This window comes from Branchiostoma lanceolatum, chromosome 1, assembly GCF_035083965.1.
Source record: "Branchiostoma lanceolatum isolate klBraLanc5 chromosome 1, klBraLanc5.hap2, whole genome shotgun sequence".
Classification (NCBI taxonomy): domain Eukaryota; kingdom Metazoa; phylum Chordata; class Leptocardii; order Amphioxiformes; family Branchiostomatidae; genus Branchiostoma; species Branchiostoma lanceolatum.
The window spans coordinates 12,241,107-12,259,209 of record NC_089722.1 but is presented as its reverse complement, the minus strand read 5'-3'; the positions used below and the strand labels follow the sequence as shown (position 1 = coordinate 12,259,209).

At 42.7% G+C, this 18,103-nt stretch overlaps 5 protein-coding genes across 6 annotated transcripts; 3 read left to right on the top strand and 2 right to left on the bottom strand.

The window, feature by feature from the left end:
• The first annotated feature begins 43 nt into the window (after window positions 1–43).
• LOC136435060 (acylphosphatase-2-like) lies at window positions 44–3,880 on the top strand. Of its 2 annotated transcripts, none has more exons than XM_066428245.1 (4): window positions 44–1,239; window positions 2,103–2,119; window positions 2,475–2,584; window positions 3,136–3,880. In XM_066428245.1, exons 1-4 carry the CDS (start codon window positions 1,191–1,193, stop codon window positions 3,248–3,250), a joined length of 291 nt encoding a protein of 96 aa, XP_066284342.1. In that variant the 5' UTR covers window positions 44–1,190; the 3' UTR covers window positions 3,251–3,880. The 2 variants fall into 2 exon arrangements, with proteins under 2 accessions (XP_066284342.1, XP_066284351.1); XM_066428254.1 differs by lacking the exon at window positions 44–1,239 and adding an exon at window positions 1,247–1,634.
• Window positions 3,881–4,021: 141 nt separating this feature from the next.
• Window positions 4,022–9,769, bottom strand: LOC136434979 (probable inactive peptidyl-prolyl cis-trans isomerase-like 6). Its single transcript, XM_066428121.1, has 8 exons — window positions 9,638–9,769; window positions 9,294–9,389; window positions 8,496–8,681; window positions 7,983–8,045; window positions 7,624–7,774; window positions 7,045–7,101; window positions 6,533–6,668; window positions 4,022–4,766 (listed from the first exon to the last, which is right to left on the bottom strand). Exons 1-8 carry the CDS (start codon window positions 9,722–9,724, stop codon window positions 4,616–4,618), a joined length of 927 nt encoding a protein of 308 aa, XP_066284218.1. The 5' UTR covers window positions 9,725–9,769; the 3' UTR covers window positions 4,022–4,615.
• Window positions 9,770–9,871: 102 nt separating this feature from the next.
• LOC136434971 (CST complex subunit STN1-like) lies at window positions 9,872–12,793 on the top strand. Its single transcript, XM_066428110.1, has 3 exons — window positions 9,872–10,011; window positions 10,563–10,844; window positions 11,248–12,793. Coding segments are annotated over exons 1-3 (1,161 nt in total). The 5' UTR covers window positions 9,872–10,010; the 3' UTR covers window positions 12,126–12,793.
• Window positions 12,794–13,573: 780 nt separating this feature from the next.
• Window positions 13,574–16,101, top strand: LOC136435032 (uncharacterized). The gene is made up of 3 exons (XM_066428211.1): window positions 13,574–13,950; window positions 14,417–14,537; window positions 14,965–16,101. The coding sequence occupies exons 1-3, from the start codon at window positions 13,841–13,843 to the stop codon at window positions 15,127–15,129; spliced, it is 396 nt and encodes a 131-aa protein (XP_066284308.1). The 5' UTR covers window positions 13,574–13,840; the 3' UTR covers window positions 15,130–16,101.
• On the bottom strand, window positions 15,568–18,041 carry LOC136435050 (uncharacterized). Its single transcript, XM_066428234.1, has 4 exons — window positions 17,851–18,041; window positions 16,695–16,777; window positions 16,291–16,479; window positions 15,568–16,068 (listed from the first exon to the last, which is right to left on the bottom strand). The coding sequence occupies exons 1-4, from the start codon at window positions 17,853–17,855 to the stop codon at window positions 16,034–16,036; spliced, it is 312 nt and encodes a 103-aa protein (XP_066284331.1). The 5' UTR covers window positions 17,856–18,041; the 3' UTR covers window positions 15,568–16,033.
• Between the last annotated feature and the right edge of the window lie 62 nt (window positions 18,042–18,103).

Genomic DNA, 18,103 nt, shown 5'->3' with positions numbered 1-18,103 from the left:
TGCTGATATGATACTGAGCTGTACTAGTAAATTTAGATGAAAAGAGACATAAAGCAATTTTGGCAAGACCTCCGCACGCATGTCAGAAAGCTTTTGAAGCTTTTCCGTTTCATGGTAAGAGTTGAAAGTCATTTCAGGATGTTTGTACCGTTGTATGTTGACACGCCCCGGCCCTGAACTTCACGGGACAGAATGACGTCACCAGGTCATGGCAGCCTGTATCCGTCATCATGACCCCCCTGCCGACGATAACTATAGTCTCTAACAGGCTCCTTCTGATGCTGAATAAACAGTGGCAGCTTCGAATTCCTTAGCAGGCTTACGGGTTGATGCATATTTCAGCTCAATTGGCTTATGAAGTGCTGTGTTCTGGTTGCAAAAGTCAGTTATGATTATACTGTACTCGGTTTGTGACAGTCGCCATCCGTAATAATTAGCCTGCTATAACTCGGCGTCTCAAAGCAAGGCCCTGCATGGCATTGATAGTATCAACATGCGCGCGAGGCTGGGATGATTCGCATGCCCGCATGTACGGGTGGCGGCAGTCAGAAACCAGGTAAAATCAGAGCAGAGGCAAAGAAACCTTTCCACGTGAATCACAGGGGACAATCTGAACTTTGCAGCTGGCTAACTACAGTAATTTATTAAACCAAGGAGGTTTAATCACTCTTGATTAAACCTCCTTGATTAAACCAGTCACTGCCACCAGCCATTTCCTTCCGACAGATGTCTGGAGACTAATGGCACTCGCCCAGAGGCAGCCTCTGAGCAGGCTTACGGGTTGGGCTTTAAATCTGAGTAAATACAAGTCTTCCGTATGGGAGGCTGACTACAAGAAACGGGGTACTATCAGAACCGATAGACAGTCATTGAATCAGATCTACCAGAAAACGGCACATGATGGTCAAAGAAGCCTAACCCGAATGCCTAACATTAAGTAATAAGGGTGCTACAATGCATAACCTGTAACCGGCTCTGGGTGGCCGGTGGTTTTCTGTGGCCTTTTGAGGCCAAAAAGTTTGTGCCGTTTTATGATTACTCACGTGTTCTAATAAAGGTATCAAAAAAGCCGTAGAAAACCGCCAGCCACTCAGAAGGTCTGCGCAGGAGGCTACTGGTGGGAGGGCGTGGTATGCCATGAATGGGCCACAGACCGCGGGAGTGTGGTGAACCGGCCGTCCGCTACCGGCATGGCCGACTTGTTTTCCCTGGACTTCGAAATCTTCGGGCTGGTGACAGGTAAGAAAAACATGTGTTTCTTCCCTGCCATATTGTAAAGACGTTACCAAATCCCACTGTTGTAAAGATTTATAGATACTTACGTTACATTCATAAGAATTGCTATAGAGAGTCAAACATTTTAGAGTCAAATACAGTACAACTCTGGTTGCTACATAGTAAAATAAGCTTTCGGTAATTAAAAAGACTATTACTACGTAGACTATAAGATATGCCATCATATTTAGCTTTGTTGGTAATTGTAATTATGTTAAAATCATTGCAAACATGCAGAATTCCTCCAGGTTCTCTTGTAATGTACTGCTGGTAGTGATTGCTCTAAGTGGGGGGACATAACATCACGCCCACCGGTATCTGATGGTTTATGGCACGCGACACTGGGGAGAAGATAAACGGTAAGTCGAGAGGGCGTGGCCATGTTGTCAACAGCGACACCGTGCCCAAATATGGCCTGTAGGGTCAGGATGAAGTACGTGGACGTGGATGGCAATTACAAATCCCTTACTTGATAACAGACAATTTGGGTGTTTAATACCAAGCAGTAGCAGTCAGTGATTCACCATACCTTCCTATGGATAGTAAAATTCGGCAAAAATGGGGGTGAATGATTGGTCATGAGAGTCAGTCCGCGAGAAGGGCAAATGTTACCCTACGTCTATGGTGGCAAACCGTGATTCGCCCAATAGCCGCCCAGCTGCACTTTATTATCATAGTCATTGATAGAGAAGTGATGATTAGATTTTGCAGGAAGATTCAGAGTGACGTCCATGCCAGAATATCTTGAATTTCTAATTTACAAATGAATAATTTCTTAACGAACTGTTGTTGTATCCTGTTATCGTCCGTGGCGGCCCGACGAAAAGGCGTTTTCTTCAGAATGGTGAGTACCGTTTATCATCTGTTGTGAGTAAGATGCATGGTGAGTGAAGCAAAGCTATATGCTTTGAGTTCGATTACTGTAGAGTTCGACCATCGGAAACTGCGCTCTATCCTCGTCTCAACTTGTTTCCTCTGTACGCTAGGTTGTAAACTAAACCAAGAAAATGAAGTAAACAAGAGCTAACTAAGTTAAGAAATTGTGACCATAGCATGTCCAGATACCTGACTGTCTGTATAAAGTACCTCCAAAACGTACAACTGAACGGCGCCAAATACGCTCAAAAGAGCCGGACTACTAACACTAGCTAGATCGCTTGAACTTTGAAGATTATAACGGCGTTAACGTTGTGTTTCAGCACGCGGAACAGGAGGCCCTGAGACTGGGCCTGGTGGGCTGGGTCAAGAACACGTACCACGACACGGTGGTGGGGCAGGTACAGGGACCGGCAGACAAAGTACAGCAAATGTGAGACTTCCACACTCACATCTGAGAAATCTGTAAACCTTTTACCAAGATAACATATGCTTTCCATTCCCTTTTAGATTTTGGAAACATTCGTTATGCTATAAAAATACTCTCGAAATGTTTCTACGCATGTTTTTTTCACACTAGATGACATTACTAAGTATATCATGTTCTGTTTATACTGTGTCTTGTGATACCCGTGATCATTGTCCTTAGTCTAATATTTTATACGTCTTTGAAATAGAACTGACAGAAAATTTCTTAATTGATTACGTTTAGTTTATAAGAGCTGGTTCCGTAGGCGGTATCGATCAATGGCCTGTCATTTTACATGTCTTGTGTTGTATATTTCTGGGCCTCATCATGAAATAGACCTGACAGAAAAATCACAATTGATTAGCCGAAGTTTATTAGAGCTATACACGTAGGATGGTATCGAACAATGGCCTGTCATTTCACATGTCTTGATCTCTGGGCCATATCATACTAAAACAGCATGTCTTTAAGGTAAAATGATCCTATCAAAACAAGGACTACATTTATCCCCGTAGGAGGGAATGGTTGGCCACCAAAGGGAGTCCATTCTGCAGAATCGACAAAGCGCAGTTCAACAACGAAAGACCAATCAGCAAACTGGAACATGAGAAGTTCCGAATAAGCTACTGAGAGACGTTGAACTTCGTGCTGTGTACAGCTGTGAGGAGGAGATGCAGAGTTGTGGACGATTCCTCATGTTTGATTGTTGCTTTGATTTCATGTTGTGATAATTTGGGCCCAAAAGGGCAAGTAAGGAGATAAGAACACAGCCGTACAAGTTCCCACCTCTACATAAGGACCACCTGGCCATTGATATACAATCAAACCTGTACAAGTGACCATCTCTGCATAGGATCACCTGACCAATGTGAGCACTTTTTGGTGGTCCCTTAGATAATTTTCCTCATTGACACAAGCATTTAGAATCCTGTCTATAGTGACCACCCCACACGGACCAGATTTTATTGGTCCCCTAACCCGAGTGGTCTTCTCGGGCAGGTTTGACTCTATGTTCTTTTTTGGAGGGAAGCTCAATTTCCTTCCTGACGTGACAAGCAGAAATGATTTAAGTATAAAATCTAACATTCAACAGCGTGAAGATTAATTTGCTTCAGTGATATTGTCTTGCAAATCTACTTCAAGAAAGCCTTATGTCTGATGAGTTTCATACTGTTATACTGTTATGATCGCTGTTGCTACTGTTTTCATCATTCCTTGTACCATATGAAATGATTTGATAAAAACTCGTCTTACTAGTTGTCTATTGTCTCGAGATCCAGTCTCAATGCAAGGGTTGCCTGTGAGTATTGTGTGAGGGTCAGGATGTGCTGTGTGTGTGTTTAAAAATAGACTAGTGAACTACAAACTCGACTATAAAAACACTTCAGTGAGCCACAGACATGCATGAAAACAATAAGCCAAATCATCTTTTGTAAATTGTCAAGTTTTCCAGAAGTTAGAAGTTACAAAATCCAGGCTATAACATCAGTTTTTCCTTACTTATAATTTTTTTTTTTGAATTTCCATGAGTTTGCATGCAGCATTAGAATTCTAGAATATTTGTCAATTCTGCTGCACGAATGTAGATGATGATTGAATGATTCATATATACTCTGTACAACAGAAACGTAGCAATTGATGTTCTATAACCCCCATATATAGCCAGTACACACAAAACACAATATCATTCAGAATTAAGTTCAAGAGAAGAAACATAGACTTTATGTAAAATTCTCTCCCATTCTCTACCAGTGACTACCACATCTAGATATTGTTAATTTGGAGGTGAAGCGAAGTCTTAATTGCCTGTAAAATCTCTGACTCCCTCTGTACACTTTATTACATGCGACCAATTTTCTATCAACAAGAACATTTTTTTGTCCCCTTAAGTCATTGCCCTCCAACCAGTAAAGTGTACAGAATGCTTTCTCTACAGTATATCTTTACTGTACTATAAGAGCCTTTAGATGAAATGGCTCTCCGGGATCAAGTACACTAATGCCCGTTCACAGCAGGGGCCTGTGCCAACACATCGTCTGGCTGCAGCACGCCGCAGTCCTCGATCCTACAGTCCGCCTTCGGTCTCTCGTTGTATGTCGGCTGGTCCTCTAACCTCTGCAGCAGGGCAGTGCCCTCTATCAGTTGTCTGGAAGACAGAAAAATGAATGAATGAATGAATGAATGAACAGATAGACTGAAGTAAGTAAGTAGGTAAGTAAGTAAGGAAGGAAGAAACAAACAAACAAACGAACAAGGTAAGAAATTAACCAAACTCTCTGGTTCCTTTTGTAGAAGTGTTGGAGTTTAACCCTTTTACAGGAAAGTTTATAACAGTGCAAGGAGGTTATATAACCTCCTTGAACAGTGCAAGTTCAAGACATTTACTCTGGCCCACACTGAAGGGTCCACCGAAAGTGCGAAATGGAACGAAATGGAACGAAATGGAACGAAATGGAACGAAATGGAACGAAATGGAACGAAATGGAACGAAATGGAATGAAATGGAAGGAAATGGAACGAACTAAAACATATGTAACATTATGAAATGAAATACCAGTAGATAGCGAAATATAAGGAACGTTGTAACATTCACAGTAGACGGGAACAGGGAGCAAATACATAATATAACGTGTTTTATTTCCTGAATCTGTTTGATAATATTAAATACAACGTTTTTGCCGCGTTTGTGTGGCTAGATTCTTCCCTAAAAATGGGAGCGCCGCGTGAAAAGTTATCCACCGCTCTTCCTTTGTGTTTACCAACGATCTGGAAATGAACTGCTGAAAATAGCAGGGAAAACAAGCAAACGGAACTGAGTATCGAAGTAAGGACTAGATTATACAGAAGTTGGTGGTAACATTGCATCTCGTAATTCAACAAGAGGGCAGGAGGCAAGCGTAATTTTATTATTTATACAGTGTGTTTGCGTGTTGCAAATGGAGCCCCGCATGCAAATGAACCGCCAATGTTGCCAGCGCATCGGAACTGTGCACGTGGGCGTGCTACCGACAGGTTGAATCAAACTCCGACTTCCAAGTTTTATTCACATACGGTTAAGTCCATAACTAGTACGTAGCATATGCATATCTCCGCAACAACGATTTTTATACAACCAATTATTCGGCTGGTTGGCTGTCGGAGAATGGACCCCACCTCTAATGATATGCAAATGCAGCTCTGCGCTGCGTCACCAATGTAAAATTTCACACTCCATTCAACCACGGACGTGGGCTGAGAACTACCTCTGGAGACATTTCTGCTTCCTTGTTCACGACAAAACAAAGGGAGGGTGTGAACGAGCAGAACATGTATTTCACAGTTCACACAACACGCAAACACGCTGTTTAAATAATGAAATTACGTTTGTGAATTGCCTCATGCCCACTTGGTGAATTACGAGATGCAATGTTACCACCAACTTCTGTATAATCTAGTCCTTACTTCGGTACTCAGTTCCGTTTGCTGGTTTTTCCCTGCTTTTTGCAGTAGTTCATTTCCAGTAAAATCAAGGAAGAGCGGCCGAGCGCTTTGCACGAGGCGCTCCCATTTTCAGGGAAGAATCTAGCCACACAAACGCGGCAAAAACGTTGTATTTAATATTATCAAATAGATTCAAGACATTAATAACGTTATATTCGCTTCCTGTTCCGGTCTACTGTGAATGTTACAACGTTCCTTATATTTCGCTATCTACTGTTATTTCATTTCATAATGTTACATATGTTTTATTTCGTTTCATTCCATTTCGTTCCATGTCATTCCATGTCGTTCCATTTCGTTTCATGTCGTTCCATTTCGTTCCATTTCGTTCCATTTCGTTCCATTTCGTTCCATTTCGTTCCATTTCGCACTTTCGGGGGACCAAGACTGAAGACTGTTCAGCTTGTTAGTGCAATTTTAGCTCAAACCCACCCAAAGGCCACATATTTGGTGTTCATCCATGCTGTAGGCTGCATGGTGATGTAGAACTGAGAGCCGTTGGTGTGTCGGCCCTGGTTCGCCATCCCCAGGACTCCCCGTCTGTCGTGGGCAACCGCAAAGTTCTCATCTGGGGAGGAGAGATCGAGATTAATGATTCAATTACTATCGCTTTTTAACATGGCTCAGTGACAACAAGTTCATACTTCTGTACTACAACAAAAAACAGTTACATCATGCAATCAATTTTTGCAGGCATCAACTACTGATGCATTTAGGGATAACATCATTCCTTTAAAAAATGGGCTATTATGGAGATTTATGCATTGTGCTGGCACGCACCACATTTGAATGCATCTTGTATGTTAGAAAGCATTCAAGTGTAAACAAAAATGATATAATTCCCCTGTGTTACATTTACTTATGAGCTGCTGAGTTCAGTCAGTTTATATTTTTGACTGTTTTGTTGACTTGACTTAAAAAGTTAGAGGATTTTGTTCACAAACCTTCAAATACAGGTCCATAGATGGATTCTCCTGCATCCCCTCTTCCATTTGGTACATCTGCAAGTGTGGGGAAAACATGGCAATCACCGACAATATAATGCAGAGATGATACAGAGTAGCAGACTCAATGCAACCAATCATAGTCCTTACCTTCATGTGTAAACAGTAAACCTTAGAAGTGTTGGGCACAGGGAGAAAGACTGATTTACCAATTTATTTGTATACCTGGATGTAGAAATTGGCCCAAAGAGCTTGCCTTTGATGTTGTCTAGACCAGTCTTAGAGGCAAGCTCAGCACCACCAATCATGCCAATTATACGCCAATTGGGGCTGATTTCTACAACTATTTCATCATGACACGTAGAGACTACAGTCTCTCTACTCAATATTTGTTGAATTATAAGCAAGGAGCAAGAATGTTTAGGTGGAGGAAATGACTTCCCTCATGATGACTTGACACCACTCACTGTGATCACCATGTAACCTTACATTTCATGCATGGCACTCTGACCCTTAATCCCCAAAGGAGCATGACAGAAGCAGTCCATACAGTTTACACATTGCATGTTGCAAACCCACCTCCCCCTTGTATCCATCCATTCTTTACTGCTCTGTGGAAGATCGCCCCCTTGTAGTGGAGGTCGATGTTGGAGTCCTTGGAACGACCTTTCTCCCCTGTGCAGAGAGCTCGGAAATTTTCACACGTCTTCGGCACCTTGTCTGTGTACAGCTGTGGGGATGGGAGACAACAAAACATCAAAACATGGGACTCAGGTTACTGACACTGCATGATTTCAGTGTTGCATTGGATATGGACCTACGCTAGCAAAAATGTGATACCAAGATCTTGCAAAAGGCCACAAGACAGTAATAGTAGTGCTGAGAGAGAGAATGATAAAACACAGTGAATGAGCGATAGCTATAAGCTTTCTCCTTACCTCAAACAGTAACCTCCCTGCTGCCTCCCCTCCAATAGAAATGTCCAGGTACACAAACGTTCTCTGGAAGAGGAGATATAAAAATTGTAAGCAAACAGTACAGATTTAACTAATAATGAATATTAACGAGAATCCATTTTTAAGTCTCTTTACAAGATTGTTATATAACATATATCACAGTAAATAGAGTAAAGGCCTTTTCATACAATGTCTCTATACAAAGCATGGCGTTAGAAAAATGCAGGCAACAGATATGACTAAGTCATTCTATGTGATCACAATATTACAGTAACAAACATTTTTAAGCTTGGGGTCGCGTGGCGCAATGACAGCGTGTTCGGCTCTGAATCAAGTGGTCCAGGGTTTGAATCCTTTTGTGTCACCAATGTTGTGCCCTGGGGAAAGGCACTTTACACGACTTTCCCAACATGGTCGTCATCAAGACCGTGGGCATTAAAGGAAGAAAGAAAGATGGAAAGAAGCTTAGGTAAAAAAGACCAGTAAGATCCCGACCCCATTGCTGAGCCTGTTCTTGTAGGCCTCCTCAGCCAGAGCCAGGTACAGCGCAGGCGGTCTGAAGTCCTGGTACTCGTAGTTGTCCTGTGCCCACTTGATCAGTTCCTGGTGTCCACCGAGCATCTGACCGTTCGCAAAGGAGATGATCTTTTCCTGGAAGGCCCACATCTCACCTTTCAGTTCCTGGAAGAAAGAGAAACAATAGATGTCAGACAATAGCAACAACGTTAACAGGCATCTACATGTACCTGGACTGTAACAAATACAGTCCAGCCTGGATTCAGCAACCACTCATTTGACATTAGGGACTGGGGAAAAGTGGTTGCGAAGGACAGGTGGTTGCTGAGGACAGGGTCGGGTTACCTATGTAAAAATGGAAGGGGCTGTTTTAATATGGCTTGTGACTGGAGGTGGTTGCCTGCCCCAGGTGGTTGCCCAACTAGGTTTGACTGTATATGCCATGTATCATAGTTTTATCTCATACCAGATTTTCATTCCAAAAATGCCATCATGTTACTAGTTTAGTTTTTAGGGTTTGATATTCTATTGGTTTGCCCAAGGAGGTTATGGTTTGCCAACAGGATGATTGAAAAGTTGTAAATAATCTTAATGAATTCTGGTGAATATCATAAAGTCATGATCAGATGTTGTCCCCTAGCAACTTTCTTATAATCTGCAGAATACAAGCATGTACATGTAAATGTTATGGATTATTATGTATATAACGTATATACTTGTATTCACATTCAAAGAGACCAGTATCTATTGAGTAGTGAAGTAGAAAATTCTTGATACCTTTCTCTTGGCCTGCAGGTATTCTTCCCATTCAAACTCCACCATAGGTCGGATGTCTGGAGATGAAAACTTCTCTGGCAGCTTTTGGTGCAGAGTCTGCGAGAAAATATGGAAATCGTCGATAAGTTGTGCAAAGTTATTGGACAGTGCATGTAACTTAAACAGATAGTCAGTGACAACAACAAGACCTTTGTTGTTTGATTCGCAAATGTTGTGGTTCCAGAGGGGGAGGGGGGCAACTTCTGATATCGATAAACAAAGGGATCATTTTACCCAAAAAACGGAGCTACAGTTCATAAAACTGTTCTTTCGTCCCTTAAGAACTTCGTGCAAGTCATGCTCACCTCGGCACAAGCTTTAGCGATGTGGAAAGTCTCATCCTGTAGGAGTCCGTACACCTGGAGGTTTTGTACCTGCGCGTCCGCCGCCATCTTGGTTGCTATGGCGACATTACCGGAGAGTTGTTGTTTGTTTCGGCCTCAGCGCCAAAGTAAACATATTATGGATAACTAGCCTTTTCTTTCGAATATCGTGCGCCTATTATCCCAATCGATCAGATCAATCACGAGTGAAATCGTGTCAAATAAATTTTACTCCCCAAACACTTTTTTTTTTTTTAGAAAGGCTGACCTATCCCACAATGCTTTGGACACTGGCGGACATTTTGAAATGTAGAATTTTGACTTCCAGCTGAATTTTATTGAATTAATCCTACACAGTGAGTAAATTGGTGTACTTCATTATGTTAAAAAGATGAAAAGCATGTCTGTGGTCTTGTTGTATCTTTTTATTCTATAATTCTTGTCGCGCAACTCCGCAAAGCAAAGCGGCAAAAAAAAAATTTTGATGTGGGGAGGGGGGCGTGTAGTGATCAAAAAGTGTAAACTTTCCGTTGCCGTAAATAGTGAGTTCTGTTCATTAAGATAATATTTAAACATTGAAGATAACATTTATAAGCCTGGTGTTTAGTGTGAGTAAACTGCAGACTGAAACTCCTTTGCAGCTCAATTGTGGTAGGATCCAAAAAAAGTATTTTGGGAGGATGGTACTAGTACTACTAGGAGGATGGGGATGCGAAGACCTAACGTTAGGTCAAGACCAGAATTCCAATGGCAGATGTCTTATAGTTATATCCCTTATGTAGTTAAGATAGCATATCAATGGTTGATGGTGGCAAAACATCTTAGGTTTGTACATGTCATGTTATTAACAGTATTTGTGTTTTTATTTCTAATATTTTACCGAAACATAAACATCGGACATGATCAGTGGCAGAGGGCCCATCCACTCTCGAGAGCTCGTCACAAGTCGACAACGAGAAGTCCTACTCTTACCTCCCACAGACCTACTGGGGGCTTGATCCTCTGCACCGAGCCTTCGTCAAGATGTTCATCCGAGACGTCTTAGAAATGGACAACTATCCCGGCCACCCCGCCCTGAACGTCTATGCCTACAAGAACCATCCAATCAGCCGCGTGGATCTGCTGGGGTGGGTGGTACGTGTGGAGGAGAGGGAGAAACTGTTTAACTACGCCATCGATGATGGAACAGGTGTTTGTTTGTTTTTGTTTGTTTCCCATGCCGCCTTTAGGTGTAGCACACCAGTTTTGTACAGTAGATACAAGCTGCATAAGAACAGATTGTAAGGATTAATCCAGTTCACATCAGGATGGACCCCTACTCTTTTCATTAGGTTTGGTTAGTGTTTTAGTTTGCTCTGGGTGTGCCTTTCCTCATACATGGGACCTCTGGCTTTAAGGCCTGTCCAAGGGGATGTCCGTTACCATTGCTAGATATGCCATTTCACTTGAGTCAAGTGAGGAACTTGGTGTTAAGTGCCTTTAGCACAGGGCACAGCATTAGGGCCTGCTAGGGACATGAACCCAGAATCATTAAAGTCTAGATTCTAAGTCAGCAACTCTAACCACAAGACCACCTTGCCACCCCCATACAGGTGTGATTGGCTGTACCTGCTGGAAACCCAGAGTCCAGTCCACTACAGGAAAAGGTTTGATAGATGACAATGATTATTCTACAACTGGAGCATCAACATCTGCCAACTCAGCAGAACAAGAGTTTGTGGAGTTCTTAGCCTCTAAGATGCAGGAGATTAAGAAATGTGTGCGTCAGCTGAGACAGCCGGTGAAACTGGGAGATCTGCTCCACGTGAGGGGACGAATCAAGTCGTACCGTGGTAGAAGGGAAGTTGGCGCTGCGTATTTCCATCTCGTCGTCGACCCAACCTGCTCGACGGAGATAAGAAGAACAATGGAGCAGCTCCAGTTGTACCAGGACTTCTACGATGTTCCCTTCCAGCTGCCAAGGTGTCAGGAAGGTGGAGACAGTTCAGAGGCGGGGGTTGTGAAATCCCTGCAAGATGCCATTGCAAACTTTCTTAGCACAAACAGCACTGTCTTAAATTTCGAAATTAAGGAGCTTGCCACAGTGGACAGTCTTATGGCTATTGTACAAAAGGCACGGAAGGAAAACGATTCTACAATTAATGCAAAACAAGTCTTTTCTCTTTTTACCCGTGCTGTTGGGGGTCTAGAAGAGCTGGGTATCGTGTACAAGAGTGATAAAGACAACCTTTATGTGGTTATCGACAGGGATGCAACCCTCGAGTCGAGTGTGCTAGACATTGTGAGGCGAGAGAGTCAAAAGCCAAAGTACTCCGAGTCAGGGTGTCACTATCGGCATATACTGGACTGCTTACGGACGAACCACAGGTTTTCTGGTGTCAGCCCCAACGTTGTGGTTCACATCTTAGACAAGTTAGAGTCACAGAGTGACGTCATCAGCACATCAGAGAATTACTACATAGCATTCTAGTTAGGATCACCTTAATGTGCAAAAATGGAAGAACTGTATTATATTTGTAGCTCCGTCTTATTCACATGACATTTCCTGATCTATTGCTGCTTTTCTGTATTACCGGTATCATGTTTATTCCATTAGCTATGATAGGGGGAGGGGGACTATTGAATGCTAATTGAACCTCACTTTTAATGCTGTTTGCCTCCGACAAACTTCCAAAAGTGTGGTCATCTTCAATTCAACTTGCACGTAAATAACACCAAATTGAGATACAGTAGAATCCGCTTAACTGCACCACCCATTTGTCAGCGTTTTTGGTGCAATTATCCGGCTGGTGCAATTATGCGAAATGCCCAGCTGGACCGCACCACCATGGGCGAGGGGGTGTATTATTGGTCAGAAACACTAGCACAAGGAAAACAGACGAAATTATGCAGTTATTAACTTTATTTATTGACCCCTTGCTTAATATTCAAGCAGATCTACACGGGGCGCGAAAATCGTATATGCTAGCCAGAGAAGGTCCAGTCAGCCAGATAAGCTCCGGAGCTTCTCTGGGTGACTGGAGTTTCTCTGGCTGACTGGAGCTTCTCTGGCTAGCATATACGATTTTCGCGCCCAATGTAGATCTGCTTGGAGTTAACCCTTGCTGAAAATAAAGAAGTGACTACGACGACTACGAACCTGTTTTGATATTGCATTCTTTCATTTTTCCCTGCGATCTACCGCATTACAACACACGTAATGTTACAGGGGAGGCATTCTGAAACATCGTCATGCCACTCATAGGAAAACAGTTTCTGTGTTACATTACGTAGCGTGCAGTTGTCGATTTACGTAAATCATGTACCGCCATGAAACTAGGAACTGAAATTAAAACTTGGTTACTGATTACGGGTGACCCGCCCGGGACCTCCCATACGATTCCTATCAACGTAACTGTCAATGGAGACCGCCTTCTTTTGCTACTCAAAACAGTTTTAAACATATTGGCGGTATTGCGCCTTTACACCGGCAGGTATCGGCTCATTTGTACCTCGTTTGCCGATTTTAGCGAACCTTTTCAGTTAACTTGTCGAGGATTTTTGAAAAAAATTGGTGCAGTTATCCGGCATTGGCGACCATGCGCGGTGCAGATATGCGGAGTCACTAACAATGCAGTGCATGGGAACCGGTTTTGGATATTTGGATTCGGTGCAATTAAACGGAAGGTGCGTTTATCCGAGGTGCAATTAAGTGGCTTCTACTGTATTTCAGTCTCAAGAAGATAAGTTCCTGAATTACATTTGTGCCAAATTTCAGCTCATTTCATCAAAAAATGAACCTGCTGTGATACTAAAGGCTTTTCTTTGACTCACCCTTGTAGTACTGTGATTCATATCCATAATAGTCAGTGTGTGTGTGTGTGTGTGTTTGTATCTATGTGTGTGTATGTCTTTGTGTCTATGGTTCCTTCCAAATCCTTCGTGATGTTGGTTTGTTTATACCTTTGTAGTATGTAGTTAAGGATACTGGTGTTATTCCTACAGGTACCATAAGTGGTCTTACAACTGTGCTGACTTAGCTCCACCTTCGCATCTCCTTGTTTTCTTAAATAATGGATTCAAGTAGTAGTGAACAACAACACGTCCTCAAACAATGGATTCAAGTGGAAGTATAAGTAGTCAGCTCTTGTGTGAGGTGTCTACAGCATTCCCTGATGATGGGAAAATTGTGTTGTTATTGCTGGTATGGCGTCATGGAGTGTAGTTTGTTCTGTAAAACCAAGGATTTTCAATCAAGACCTTGGTGAAACCTACACAGTCACATTCAAGGGAGTAACAGTGCAAGAAAGTTGGAGGTAAGGGTACAGAACGTTTACGTTATCACTTGGTATTGTAGCAACCAAAAAGGGATTTATGTAATTTGAAGACCATTTTGACTGCAAACGTTGACAGGAATGAGAAAGAGATGTGAGTACACATTTCTGTGAATCTGACTTGAATGATCGGTAAACTGCCTTACAGCTTAAAACGCCATTTCTTGGAGTTAATAAGTTAAGTATTAGTTGTGTGGAGCAATTGTACATTCCTCTTTGCTATGCTGAGAACGGCATTGTGTTGGGTTCTTTAACCTGTTCAAGATTTGGCACTCCTGCAAACAAATATAGGTACCTTAAGTAGCATGCACGCAGGTGTGTGTGTTAGAACTACAACATCTTATAAGGGATCTTTAAAGCTCAAGGCCTTTTGCCAATACTGGATACATAATTCAGTTTAAGTGGTGTAAGGCAAGCTAACTCTTCCTGGCGCCCTATATTTAAACAGCGCAATGGGGTGTTGTGAGAGCTGCGGCGACTGCTGCCGCTGCTGCTGCGGATGGCTGTGGGCCGTCTTCTGGTTCTTCGTCCTCGTCCTGGTGGGCATCCCGCTGGCGCTGTGGCTGTCGGTGGGTAACTTGTACAGACAACTGGGTCTACTTGACTGTGTAAAAAGTGACAATTGTCGTCGTGTGTTTTCTAGTCGTACAGAAATGTGGCATAAGCAGATTAGATAGTTTGCAGATAGTTTACACAGTGAGACCACTTTCTTCTCAATTCAGGTCATTTTGGATCCTATTTCATTTCTCTTTATTAATATTTCAAATTCATACCGTTCTATTTCAATGATTTCAATGTCATGCAGTCACCACCCCTTTTCTGCCGGCAAATTAACCACAGGTATCGCTGAGTGAGCGGTAGCGACTTTGAGTTCAAAAGTTTTTTCCAAGCGCACATTAGGACAAACCCATATCTTCATCCCTTCTCAGTCTCGCCAGCTACAGGGCTATATCAACCCTACGTTTTCTCCATCCATTCCTGTCTCCCCAATTGCAGGTGCTGTACGTGCTGTTCCTGCCCTTCATCGCGTGCTGTGACTGCTGTCACGGCTGTGCAGAGGCCCTGCTGTCCGGCATCCACCTGCCGCTGTCCTACGCGCGCTTCATGCTGCACCAGCGCAGTCTGTGCCGCGTGTGCTGCGGCCCGCAGGAATGGCCGTGAACTTCAAACAACGAACTATCGCAAACCTGTAAACTACATGCGCTACATCGTCATCTCGCCAGGGGGACATCACTCCTGAGTAGGAACCCCGCCAGTTTTGACAATGTACTACAGAACATTCTAAATGATCATCGACAAACTGTGGTTGATAATATATATTTCTAACAGTTTTTTTAAGTTACAAGTGCCGCTGAGCTACGCGAGTTTCGTCATGGGTAACATCATTAGCTTGCCCCACAAGTTGGGCTTTTTGGTGGCTTAGAGTATTTTTTTCTTATGGAGAAAATAACAAAGAGAAATCAGTTCGTGACAGAAAATAAAGACAACAATTAGCAGCTAAGAAAACATAACAATTTAGCTCCAAATATCTGCTTGGAGACTACAGGTACAAAATTATCTAAATGGGATACCGGAGTAGGAGGAAAGAAAACTTGCAAGTTGAATTTGCTCATTTCTATTCAAAAGTGTAAAAGAAACATCTTACTACAGTCGACAGTCCTGTGTATGGGACTCCAATATGATTCACACATTGCTCCGAATCGACATGTACCCTAAAAAGGTCCGGTGTTTCAAACATTCAAACATGCTCTTATAGTTTGGCAAGCAAAGATGTTTAACTGTATATAGCATGGAGAAATGTATAGAACTTATTGATTTTTATATTGCGGTATTACATATACAGGAAATTATCTGTGTGCAAGAAGGTTTGTAAATATAGCTATAGACGTAACTCAGTTCATTTCTACTTGAGCCTATGTTTTGTTTCCTAAAGATCGAATTTAGCTTCTTAACATTTCCGATTTCTGTGAGTACAGATCTGCAGTGTTTTGAAGTGCACTGGAAGAAAGTTGTCTCTTGTTGCCCTCAGTCTTGTTGGGGAGGATCACTACACAGCTTCGGAGGTTCACTTCTTACCGGCGAAGAAGAAGCCGCCGAAACCTGAAGAAAAGACACATAAACTTTGAAAATGAACCTATTCTATGTGATCTTTTCACTGCAATTTTTTTTCTTTCTTAGTTCATCAGTATTGTAATCATTGCAATATGTGTACGCACTCAATGTTTAACAAAATCAACATACTCATGCTTTATTTGTGCATTTGAAACACTTTTATACCGAGTGTTCTATTTTCTTTTGCTTTGGAAAAGCCATAGGGTTTACCTCTGTGGCATCTGAAGGTTTCCCCAGACCATGTGCCGTCTGCCTGACAGGTCCTGGCTACGAAGGGCGCATTCCCAGAGACAGGGACAAACCCCGGGAAGCAGCGGAAGTAGCAGGTGTCCCCGTTTGTGTAAGGGTACCTGCAGCCGTACTGCAGCGTGCCGTACACATAAGGTTGCACTGCACAGTCTTCATAGGAAAAAAGAAAATATGTTACTATCAAAAAGGTAGGGTCGGCAGGTTTTTCTAGGGTCGGTCGGAAAACCGGAAACTTCTTTTTTTTTCCCTGGGCCTATCAACGCGGCAACGCCCCCAAACCCATCACTGTAACCGATGAAATTATATACTCTATATATTCTACATAATGTCTTTGCTGCAACCCGTCGGATGAGTTTGAGGCTTACCCGAACGCAGTCCGAAGAAGAAGAGGGCGTCCGACTCCGATGCTAGAGCGGTCACCAGAACCAGTATGAGGACCACACGGTAACTGAAAGATAGATAAACACAATATGAGAAAATAATCCTTATTTTCCATGTTGGCTGTGGATGGGTGCTGAGTTTTCTGACAAGATAAAGTATATTTCATATAGACGATATCACTCAATCTAGGTCGTAAAAACTGCAGTTCCAGAGGAAGCTGCTAGGGGGCCCAAACCTACACCACTTCTTTATAACATCACAAGCTATCTGCCACCCAAAAATCAAGACCACAGCACGTCCAGGTCAAAAGATACAAAAATTGAAGTTCTGCTGCAGTACCAAGGTCACATACCAGGGGGCCCAAAATCGACCTTGAATTTCGGCTTCACAACACCCGCCCACATACCAAATATCATTGTAATCCATCAAGAGGCTGTTGAGTTATGCTGAATGGAGTGGTGCGGAAACACAAACAGACAGACAGACAGACAAACAAACAGACAGACACACCAAAAACAATATCTCCATTTTTCATGGAAATAATTATACACAAATACCTAGTCCTAGATACCCTTAATCAGTTGGATAAGCTTGTGGCGTCATGTTTTCCTGTTCAGGATACAACACAGAGTTGCAAGAAAGGGTCAAATGAAGCAACGTAATGTCGTAATCGTGCACAATGGAGATCTCAATATTAAAAACAAACAAACAAGCAACGTAACAACACTGCACTGGCATGGCGAGAACGCATACCCGGGGACAAGCCTCTTGTGCAGATTTTCTGGGTGGCTGGTAGTCTAGACAGGGCTTTTTTGGTAGATTTGCGGTTATCTAATCGATCGTGAGTGTTCTAGTATGGCCAACCTTGACCGATCAATTCTGGTTATATTAGAACACGTAAGCGATCGCAAAACAGCGCATTGAATCAACAATAAAAATTAGAAAGTCATGAAAACTGCTAGCCACCTGGAAGGACTGCACATGAGGTTACCTAAGGACACTGACTCAGGTGTCCTTGGCAACTGACCGGACTGGTTTTCTGTTAATATTGGCCTCAGAACAACTTGCCACGATTCACAAACACTAGGTTTAGACTTAACATCTCCACTGTTTTTGCACATTCTAGGGAATAAAACTTACCTCATATTGTAACACGGGTAGTGCGCGAGGTTCTATGCAAGAGTATACGCAGACTGTGAGGCCTCGGTTGTGATAAAACTCGGAAGGTCGTCTAAGATTTACTACAGTTATGTCGGCAGCTCAGACTGGGGAATGACTGTGTGACGTTTCCGAGATTCGTCGTCAGAATATGACTGTATATCAGGGCGACTGATCGCACGTCACTAACCGCTGGCGCCGCAGGGCACTCGGGGTCGTTCCACTCAAAAGTTAG

What these genes read in the sequence shown, in the direction of transcription:
- LOC136435060 (XM_066428245.1), top strand. Translation starts at nt 1,191, where the DNA reads ATGGCCGACTTGTTTTCCCTGGACTTCGAAATCTTCGGGCTGGTGACA. An exon ending in GCAGACAAAGTACAGCAAAT is followed by an intron (nt 2,585 to 3,135) that starts GTGAGACTTCCA and finishes TTATCCCCGTAG; the next exon opens with GAGGGAATGGTTGGCCACCA.
- LOC136434979 (XM_066428121.1), bottom strand. Translation starts at nt 9,724, where the DNA reads ATGGCGGCGGACGCGCAGGTACAAAACCTCCAGGTGTACGGACTCCTA. An exon ending in AGAACAGGCTCAGCAATGGG is followed by an intron (nt 8,046 to 8,495) that starts GTCGGGATCTTA and finishes CTCCTCTTCCAG; the next exon opens with AGAACGTTTGTGTACCTGGA. An exon ending in CAGGGAGGTTACTGTTTGAG is followed by an intron (nt 7,775 to 7,982) that starts GTAAGGAGAAAG and finishes CCATCCCCACAG; the next exon opens with CTGTACACAGACAAGGTGCC.
- LOC136435050 (XM_066428234.1), bottom strand. An exon ending in CTTCTTCGGACTGCGTTCGG is followed by an intron (nt 16,480 to 16,694) that starts GTAAGCCTCAAA and finishes TTTCCTATGAAG; the next exon opens with ACTGTGCAGTGCAACCTTAT. An exon ending in AACCTTCAGATGCCACAGAG is followed by an intron (nt 16,069 to 16,290) that starts GTAAACCCTATG and finishes TCTTTTCTTCAG; the next exon opens with GTTTCGGCGGCTTCTTCTTC.
- LOC136434971 (XM_066428110.1), top strand. An exon ending in CGCCATCGATGATGGAACAG is followed by an intron (nt 10,845 to 11,247) that starts GTGTTTGTTTGT and finishes ACCCCCATACAG; the next exon opens with GTGTGATTGGCTGTACCTGC.
- LOC136435032 (XM_066428211.1), top strand. Translation starts at nt 13,841, where the DNA reads ATGGCGTCATGGAGTGTAGTTTGTTCTGTAAAACCAAGGATTTTCAAT. An exon ending in ACAGTGCAAGAAAGTTGGAG is followed by an intron (nt 13,951 to 14,416) that starts GTAAGGGTACAG and finishes ATATTTAAACAG; the next exon opens with CGCAATGGGGTGTTGTGAGA. An exon ending in CGCTGGCGCTGTGGCTGTCG is followed by an intron (nt 14,538 to 14,964) that starts GTGGGTAACTTG and finishes CCCCAATTGCAG; the next exon opens with GTGCTGTACGTGCTGTTCCT.